General features: G+C 41.3%; 1 protein-coding gene across 2 annotated transcripts; it reads right to left on the bottom strand.

Annotated features, from left to right (window-relative positions):
- Window positions 1-4,782: 4,782 nt before the first annotated feature.
- Window positions 4,783-6,018, bottom strand: LOC149276797 (gap junction gamma-1 protein-like). 2 transcript variants are annotated; one of them, XM_089503267.1, is made up of 2 exons: window positions 4,948-6,009; window positions 4,783-4,887 (listed from the first exon to the last, which is right to left on the bottom strand). In XM_089503267.1, exons 1-2 carry the CDS (start codon window positions 6,007-6,009, stop codon window positions 4,783-4,785), a joined length of 1,167 nt encoding a protein of 388 aa, XP_089359393.1. The 2 variants fall into 2 exon arrangements, with proteins under 2 accessions (XP_089359393.1, XP_089359392.1); XM_089503266.1 differs by having other exon boundaries at window positions 4,783-6,018.
- Window positions 6,019-10,031: the final 4,013 nt, after the last annotated feature.

Here is a 10,031-nt window from a genome sequence, read left to right as displayed (position 1 = left end):
AAGTGCTTTATTTTTTTCTGTTTGTTTCTGAAGAATGCATGTTTAGGGTTACTCACAGAAGATTAGGAAAGGTTTAGTGCTGTAAAGGCTTGTATGACTCTCAGAATGATGCCCACGGGGGGGCCAGCATGGGCTATAGTGGGCCTTGACTGTTGTGCGGAGGAGGGGTAGGCTTTTTGGCGGGAATTTCGGGGGTGGAGTTGGGGGTAGATTATATAAGTGGCTGCTTTCCCGGGCTCAGGAACCATTTTTTGTGGTTAGCTTACCTGGTTGCGTGTCCCTCCCTCCCTTTTTGTTTTGTTTGAAGGTTTGTGTCGTTTGTCACAGTCTGTGGGGCGGCAGCTTGCCAGGTATCCAGGGGGTTAATGTGGTGGTAAGTGAATGGTTGGTAACATCTGGTGGGAGGTTCTTGGCTGTCAGTGCTGGAACCTCAGGTCAGGGTGGGGGCATCTCGGTATGTCCCTTCCTTAAGTGGCATTTGGTTATGGTACCTGGATTGCTTGGCAAGCTTGGGTGTTTTATTGTATATATTTACATGTTGGTGTTTGAGTCGTTGTCGTTGTTAACGCACCGATGTTTATTGTTTCAGGTTTTGGCGTGACAATGACTCTAATAAATAAAATTGGCTGTGGCCTTTTCTCATCCATATTTATGGTGTGCGGTGTCATTATTGGGGGGTTTTTAATGGGGAGTTCTGCCTAACCCGGAGAATCGAAGCTACAACAGTCAAGGGGTATAAATAAATATTTGCCTCTGATATTTCCAGGCAGAAGCTCTGAGTCTTGTGATTCCTGGAATTAAACCGGAGGCAGGGGCGTAACTAGAAACCACAGGGCCCTGGTACAAATATTTCTCCGGGTTCCCCCAAATTTCAACAGCCTGTCTCTGCCATCACTACCCCCAAACAACTTGTCTGTGCCTTCTTTTCCCCTTGCGCTCTGGCACACATATGTAAACACGCTTACATAAATTACACACACTTACTCATACTCACTAACCCACAATCCATCTCACCCCACTTACAAAACATACTCACACATACACATACATACATACATACAAACAAATAAACATACCCCCAGCCTCTCCCTTCTGCTGCAGCTTTCTCTCTGGCTGCTGACACACACTGCGGGGCAGCCTCTGTTTCACTGCGGGGTCACGTGAAGTAACGTGACCCCTATACGTCCCTGTCTCCCCGTGCCGGTTCAATATAGTGTAGAAAGGGCCCTTTCAACCTGTACCGGAGCGGTCCAGGTCAGAATGACCCTTTCTAAACCGTTTTGAACCGGTACAAGGAGACAGGAACAATAGGTAGTAACGCCTTTATGTAACTACCTAACGCCAGTCTTCAGGGTGACGCAAAAGGTTGTCCAGATAATAATAATTCTTACTCCGGCAGACCCCGTTAAAGGAGGACTGCTACCTTTTTTCCCCCGTAGGCCAGTCGGGTCCCAGCGATTTGCTCTCAGTAGGTTCTTGTTACTCAAAGCAGAAGTGCAGGAAACTCTCATAAAGTTTTGCAGGCGTCCCGTAGTCCCCATGCACTCTAGGAACTTCTCCGAACACTTGTACCATTTCAGGTAATACCTGCAGATACCTGCGCGGAGTGTAGAGACGGGATGATCTCACACACTCCCTGCACACTCTGTCTGACTGATCCAGCGGAATCACTCTGCACACAGCACGGGGGAAGAGAGACAAATACCACCCTGCAGCTAAGTGGAGTGGGTGTGGGACACGGCGGCCGTTTGGAGGCAAATATGGCCAGACAACTGTTTGGGGGCACTGGCAAACTGTATGGGGACATTCATTAGCCATTTGGGGGCAAAGACGGCACTGGCAGGCTCTTTGAGGAGCACTGACATTCTGTTTGGACACAAACATGGCACTGGCAAGCTGTTTAGGGGCACTCACAACATGTTTGGAGGTGAAGCTGGCACTGCGGGACATGTCTGCTGAATTTGTGGGGCAATTTTTGTGCCAAGCCCTGTGGTTTCTAGTAATGCCTCTGCATAGAAATAAATGACAGGTACTATTTATAAGACTTTTTGCTACAGATATTATATGCACATACTTTATATCCATATAAACTAAACAATGACTAAATGATGTAAAAGTATGGCCCCCATTAAATTATTTTGACCCAGGTATGGCGATCTATTGAGGTCAAATTGTAGCTAAAATTGAGTCTTGTTCCTATTACAGGGTAAAACCCCCCATTTAGCAAAAAAATAATACAAAATGCTTTGACAGAAGGCAGGATATTTTCTATTTTACTGCAGTATGGGGGAAACATTTATCTGTTGCACTTCCTCATGCGAGTGCTTCCTTTATAAGAAAATGAATGTATTCCTCCACCATTTTAACAAACCACACATATAAATGTCTTCACCCCATACCCATTTCATAAAAATATGTTTTATATAAAATGTACGAGTTATAGAATTTCTTTCACAGATTATTTTTATTTACCTCTCTGAATGTTGTACATTTTTATGTTTAAAAAAAAAAAAGAAAAGAAATTATTACTATTTTGTTCAGTTCAGCACCAAGGAATCATCTTGGTCCATTAATATTTATTTTTAAAAAATGTTTTTCTTTCTTTAAATAATTACCTGTTTATTTAAAAAAAATCATGACATTGTGCAGTTTATAATTATATAGTATTTTTTTTTTAAGTCATTGAAATTAAAGGGAAAAAAAGAAAAAAAATCTCAATGCATTACTTAAAACATTCAACATTGGCAAAATAAAGAAATAGATACATACAAAACCAGTAAAAAAGAGAAATAAAAAAGAATAAAATATATAAAAACAACAGATTTTTTTAATAAAGCTTTAGAACAGGTGAGTAATACAATTTTTGGCCAAAAACTGCTATGACGTTGATGTCTCGGGACAGGACAGCTCGATAAAAGCTGGGACTTACAGTAGTGGAATACTTGGGGCCAATTTAATCTCGAAAACACTTAGATCGGGGCAAATTTATCAAATTAAAACTGAAGGCAGCTTTATGTGAATTCTACAAAAAAAATGTGTTTAAACCTCGTGGAAACCATTATGGGGGGCATCGCTGCAGAGGGCATCAGGCTAAAGGTATAGATTATAGTGTACAGAGGCACTATATGGATCTGGGGCAGTTATTTTACCCCTGTTTGCTCTTAAAATCAATCCTTTTGGTGGTATAACCAAATAAGTTAAAAAAAAAAAGTGCCATGTTCTAGAGCAAAATAAAAAGATATGAAGTATATGGGCACTGAGAGTAAAGAGTCGAGTCAATCTAGACTCATATTTCGGTCACGATGGAGCCCCTTGTGATTCCAGACCCAAAAGGAAGATGCTCCTGATGAGCCATTCCAAGAAAACTATGACGAGCCCCCATATCCAGTCCTACCAACTACCCAAGACTATGGGGTCTTATCGCAGCTGTAGCGACACAACCGCCCCAAAAGACCACGTCTGCCAAGTGTTTTTGTTTCTCAAAGTTCCTTGCGGTCCAGAATAATCGTTGGACTTTGTTTATATCGATACCTCCAAAAAATGCCACTTTTAACTTGTGTTTATTTATCCAAATATTCCGTAACAATAACATTTTCATAAAGTTACTCTTTTATATTCCCCATAACTTGTAGATAAAGATATTGTTAAAAGTGCATCAGGTAAAATGTTATAATAAAACATGAGAAACGGGACTCGTTTTCCTAAAAGTAAGAAAAAGTAAGAAACAGATTCTAGTGCAGCTTTCGTTCTACCGGTTTTTGCAGTAGTTTTATCTTATTATATTATCTAAAATACCCTTTTTTTATATGTTTTTGAACAATTTGCAAAGCATAGTAAATTTTTTTTAGAATTGACACTCAAGTTGTTTTTTAATTGGCCAATAAAAATGCTGCGTGAGCCAACGAATAAACATCGACTCATCAGACCGCTCATTTTTTTTTTGTAGGCAAGGAAGCAAACGAAACATATAAAATAACAAATAAAAATATTCTCCAATAAATTTCAGATAATTGCTAGAATTTTTAGATGTTTCTGAAGTTTTTCTGGGGTTTATTCTGTAAAGCAGACGTTTGTAGGATAAGGATTGGAACTTTTTGACTTTTCACTACCACGGGCTGACCCAGTGGAACTTCTGGAAGAGCTGATCTGGCCCCGTACAATGTGTATTTAATAATGCATATTGATGACTTATTGCTTACAGCCTTGAAAAAATCCCCAAAAAAGTACATAAACAATAGTGATTCTAGCCCTTCGTCCCATCTGATATTTCAGAACTCCTTTTTTTCATTAAATTGTTTATAACAACAGGTTTATAACATTTAATAAAGACCTACTAAACATTTGCTGTCAAGTCCATACATTTTTTATATATAAAACTCTGAAAAAAATAAGACAATTGAAATTCGGTTAAAGAACACGTTCCTCTCCAGAGTCTCTATTACATCGTGGACCGGATACATTTTTTTAGACAAATAAAGCAAAACGACGCTAGGGTTTGTCTCCTGAGTTTCCTCGGAAGCATTTTAACCTCAGTTGTAATTAGAGGCACGTATTGGCTTCGTTCAACTCCATCATAGCTCCGCGGAGCATGAAAGACAGACGAGAAAGTAAAATTTAAGTATAAATCCTGTTAAAAAAATGAAAATAGTTATATCTTTAATAAAAAAAAACGTTACTTAGTAAATTATTTTACATTGTGCTTAGGTTCTGCAGTGGTTCGTGGAACGTTACTGGCATATTAATAACTCTTGGTCTTCCAGTGGATTCCTTTACTAGGTCGGATTATATCCATACAGAGGTTTTACCATCTCTGCTGCTTGTACTGCCCTTTTCCGAGCTCGTTTTTGGCTTAGCACCTTGTTTCTCATGCGCCGTATTCACCCGGTTCTGTTCTACCACCGTCCCCCCAGAGGCCGGACTGCTGGTCCTAGAGGGTAGAGCGTTGACTTGGCTATTATAGCTCTGGAAAGCTATGTCCAATTGTTCCTGGGCCACTCGTAAATGTTTATGTAAAGCGGACAGGTCTGACGGGACGTTGTCATCGGGGCTCGTGCACTGTTGCTCTTGAGCAACATTGGCCAAGTTCTGCTCGTGAGCCATCAAGCTTATCGGAACTTTGGTAGGCTTCTCCGATTTCACAACCATGTTGTATTCCGGAGGACAACTTATGATATTCTTTGGGTAGGAATAGTTGTAAGGTGGCTGCCTGGCTGTGCTAGTCCTCCTGCTGCGAACGGCATCCCTTAAAGCACCAAAACCAAGATGAAACATCTCGCAAATGTTGAGCAACAAGCACAGGCAACTCACCACGTACATAATTAGAAGAAATATTGTCTTCTCCGTGGGCCGGGAAACAAAGCAATCTACAGTGTGAGGACAAGGGTGTGTACTGCATTGGAACGAAGGTAAAACCTCAAAGCCGTATAAGAAATACTGACCGGCCAAAAAGCCCGTTTCAAAAACAGCTCGGGCCAGTAACTGAAGGACATAAATTTTCATTAAGCCCTCTTCTTTGATGCGTCTACGACCATCGTGCTTTTTGGTTTCCTTTTCTTTGGTGTCCACCTTTTCTGGTTCTGCCGGACCTTCATATATCATGGGCTCCTCTTCTTCATCTACAGGGTCCTCGACGTTTTGACCGGAGCGCCATTTGGAGAAAGACTTTTTCTTCTTGAATGACTTATGTTTTCGCTCTTCTTCTGAAACTCGCGCAATCCTATGGATGGCGTAGCCGAGATACATCACGGAGGGAGCCGATATCATGATGATCTGGAAGACCCAAAAGCGGACGTGAGAGAGGGGCGCAAAGGAGTCGTAACAAACATTGTCGCAGCCCGGCTGCTTGGTGTTACATGTGAATTTACTCTGTTCATCGGAGTAGATGGACTCCCCGCCGACTGCGGTTAAGACTATTCTGAAGACGATGAGGACGGTGAGCCAAACCTTCCCCACGAACGTGGAGTGGTTGTGAATTTCTTCGAGCAGACGGGTGAGAAAGCTCCAGCTCATGTTGGGCATAAGGACTACTCATTTATAACCTGTGGATGACAAACAAAATCAGGTTAGATATTAACTTACGGTTCCAATACAGTTAAATATTTGTTTATTACTAGTAAGGTTGGCAGGGGTTACAAGAATCTTCATATTAATTAACAAGTTAGACTGGGATCTACAGTATAATTAACTGACCGTCGAAATAAACCCCAATCCAACAAAGGGGAGCTTAAAGGCAACTCATCGTGGTAACTTATTAAGGGACTATATTACCCCAGAGACGCCACAATCTAATGCAAGGCATTAAAGTTTCCTGACCAGAAGTTCTCTCCCTTCTCCACCAATTTAAAGGCTTCTTGAACCAAATCAAAAACAATCAGCAATTCAAGCATAGGGGAGACATAACTCATTAGGGAGGACGTTAAGGTGGCTGCTTCCGTGGTATACATATAACATACATTTCCAATACATATATATAGCCTATTTTAATAAAGTAAATAATATTGCACAGAAAAATTGAAAACACGCAGGATTTGGTAAAGAGCATTAAACTATGCATGTATATATTTTTTGTGTGTTTAACCCTTCCCTGTTCTACTCAACCCCCAAAAAAGTTAGATTAAATTATTCTTTCAGGCTTGATTTATAAGCGGAAAAAAACCCACAAAAAATATTCCATATAACCCATCCTGCCGGACATCAGAACTGTACGGTGTTCCATTGGAATGCTCCTGGCAACGAATATTCCATATAACCCATCAGAACTGTACGGTGTTCTATTGGAATGCTCCTGGCAAGAAACCTCGCACGAGAAACGCTCATCAAATGAACAGCGATCTCTTGCCCTGGAGACGACTGTAGCGTAACCTGCCAGCTTAACCTCCCTAAATTTATTTCATTATTTTTTATTGACACCAACGTTGTCTTTCCTAACAGTCATTTTTTTGGCAATGCGTTTAGGTTGCAGAAAACATTATTTTAGCTCTGGGACCTCATACACCCTTAAAACGTCCCAGTGATGTAATATAAAATTAGGAGAACGCGTTTGATCTTGTAGGATTTCCCTTGCTTGTTTACTCTGGAGAGTCCACGTTCACCAACCCTGTTATATTCTTTGGGTCATCTCCAAACTCCTCCAGCTGTCAAGAATTTGTCCTTAAAAATTACTGCACTTACGACTTCCAAAGGCTGAGCCGTGTAAAGAGTTATTCTGCGGCAAAGAGCTTAATGGGAATTAATTAGCAGGAACATTCCACAGCAGGATTGCTCCACATCTAAAATTAACCTAAATACAAAAGATCTCTTGTTCTTGATGTTCCTCTAAGTCTGTTGGTTCTAAAGTGTGTTCTAATCAGGCTTCATAGTAACATCTAGACTTGGGCGCCAGTGAAGTCTTCGTGTTCATCTTTGGGGGGGGGGGGACATCTTCGTATTCCACAAATATTCGCCCGTTCCTATGTTAGTTTTGGGTGAATATTCCTTTAAATTCTTCGTATTTAATGTTCTCTTCATTTTCTGCCAGTTTTCTAGCCTTCCGTTGTATATGAATCCGTAGGATCGCCAGGAAGTCAGTAAGCTCTTATGGATCTTGAAATCCTGGCGCGATCCTACAGATTCCCGTTAAACCCTTACAGACCTTTTAAATCTTGGCGCCAAAGCCATTGGTCTCCCCAGGCCAAGTTGCCCCGCAGTGTACCTTGCCCTATTGTCCTGCCTTTTGTCAGGGGGACTAAAATCCCCTTTCCTCCCAGGCCAAATTGCTCAGAGCGGTTGGTTGCCTCAGACCACTGAGTTTCTTGCCAAAGTTCCTTGAAGTTCATCAAAGTTAGCTAGGCCTTGGGCAACTCAGCAGACGATAAATTTACTAGATCATATCCCGCATTGTACAAACAGGAGTTGTGCTCTGGAAGAGAGGCATACTGTAGGAGCCTCCTCCGAAGTGGTAGCAGCTATAGGCTTTGGGCAATACATTGGCTCCAAATGATGGCCAGCTGTACACGTTCTTCCAGATATGCTCAAGGACGGAAAGAGAATGAGGAAATTGAAGAGAATGGAGCATTTTGGCCAGCTCTGCTCCAGCCTGTACTCCATAATGTTTGATGAGCCTCGCGGAGCCACATATTGGGCTCAACACCCACCAACTCACCCAGCCAGATGTATCATCAAGCTAGGATCTATGTGGCCCGTGTGCTAATATGTTACAAAGTTTTCTCATGGGAAAAAATTGAAAGAAACACTAAAAATTTAGCTCCATGTTTACAAAAGACTCCCACCGATAACGAAGAGTGTGTTTCCTTTGATAAATATGGTATAGATGGGTATCAGAGGTTCTGAAGAAGAGATATATTGACGTAAACCATCCTACGCCAACCCAAAATGGAAACAACCAAGGACCTAAAAGATACTGAAAAGGCACCACGTGGAAAATGAGCTTCACGGAGAAAACACCAGGATACTTAGAGATGTTACACTGCGACCCCTCGGTTCCTTTAACACAAAAACGCTTCCTTCACCTTTGATAATGAGGGAGCAGAGAGATTGTGAGGGCGATGGAGTAATGATTTCCTGAAGAGTAATGATGATAAATGTCAAAGGTTCAAAGAATATTAAGGGGCGTTACATTAGTGAAAGAATGACTTTGGAATGCAAGGAAATAATCTAATCCTTCCCATCTATCACATTCTAAATTATGTAATGCTGGATTCATTAATACAGAACACTGGTAAAATAATAAAAATACAATTAAATTATTATTATTAAATATGCAAATGTTTGGCAGTATAAAATATTAGAGCTTCCCTCCTACACTTCTACGCATTTTTTTTTCTTTTATGAACAATAATAATGAATTTTGAATGATCGAATTTCATGCAGAAAAGGTCCGGTTTGTAAATGTCTTGGTTCATGGAAATGAGTTGCAAATTCCATGAAATTGGTGACCCCGACGGCGCTTGATGTTCCTGGAGTTTTATAAAGTCGGGACACTGCGTGATACGTATTATGGGTTCGCATTCATCTAACCGCGTTTCCAGTTGGGTGACTGGTGAGGCCAAATCACTGGTTTTGTAAAAACGTTGTGTAAACAGAATCGCGCTGCCTAAATGCAACGGCTTTAAAAATCAATCTTCTTGCACACCTTTCAAGTGGGGTCCTGTCTCTCTTTGGCCCTCCTCCCTTCCCTGATGCCCTTCTTTCCCCCTTTTGCTTCTCTTCTCTCCTCTAATGTCTCTTTTTCCTCCTCTGATGTCCCTCTTTTCTAGGAGGTCGGAATGTTTGCTGGGTATGAGGGGATCGCAGGGTTCTACGGCCCTAAAAGCCCCGATAATGTGTATAGAAACAGCAGGAAACGGCTTTATAACTTAAACAGCAGGGAATGGTGATATAACCTCCAGACTTGGTGCTGCTACCTGTGTGTTACTGTGTGCAGGATAGTTTGTTAAGGTGTAAGGGTGTGTGTGTGTATAGTAATGTGTGTGTAAAGTACTACATTGCATGGGACTGCTGCAGTTTGGAAGCCAAATCTTTCCAGTACCAGTTAGTATCTTACAAATTATAAGTTACGCGCAAAATCATCATTACAAGAACACCCAGGGCCGGCTTTGGACAGACACCCTGCGAATTAGAAACATAGAATTCGGCCCCCGTCTAGTCGCCCATTTCTCCTGCTGTAAAGAATCAAACCTTAATCAGTCTTTGGTCTCGTCTTAGATTCAGGAGCCGTATGTCTATCCCATGCATGTTTAATACCCTTACTGTATTACCCTCTACCACCTCTGCTGGGAGGCAATTCACCTTATCAACTACCCTCTCAGCAAATTAAAACTTCCATTACTTTTGAACTTCTGACCAAAACTCAATTAGGCAGAAACACATAGTTCTAAGTGCGCCCCACATCGTCACTCTAACATTTTATAAGGTTATTGGGTATATCTGTATTGGCCCAGGAGAAGTTGAAGTCCATACCATTTATTTGGCCAACATAAAAAAGGTTTAAAGTCGCATTTGTCTTCTTGGGACCTCGGAGGTCTATTCCATCT

This window comes from Sceloporus occidentalis, unplaced genomic scaffold (genome assembly GCF_023333645.1).
Source record: "Sceloporus occidentalis isolate IW3139 unplaced genomic scaffold, rSceOcc1.0.p SCAF_224, whole genome shotgun sequence".
Classification (NCBI taxonomy): Eukaryota; Metazoa; Chordata; class Lepidosauria; order Squamata; family Phrynosomatidae; genus Sceloporus; species Sceloporus occidentalis.
Note: the sequence above shows the minus strand (reverse complement) of the source record. Positions and strands in the feature narration are given on the sequence as shown.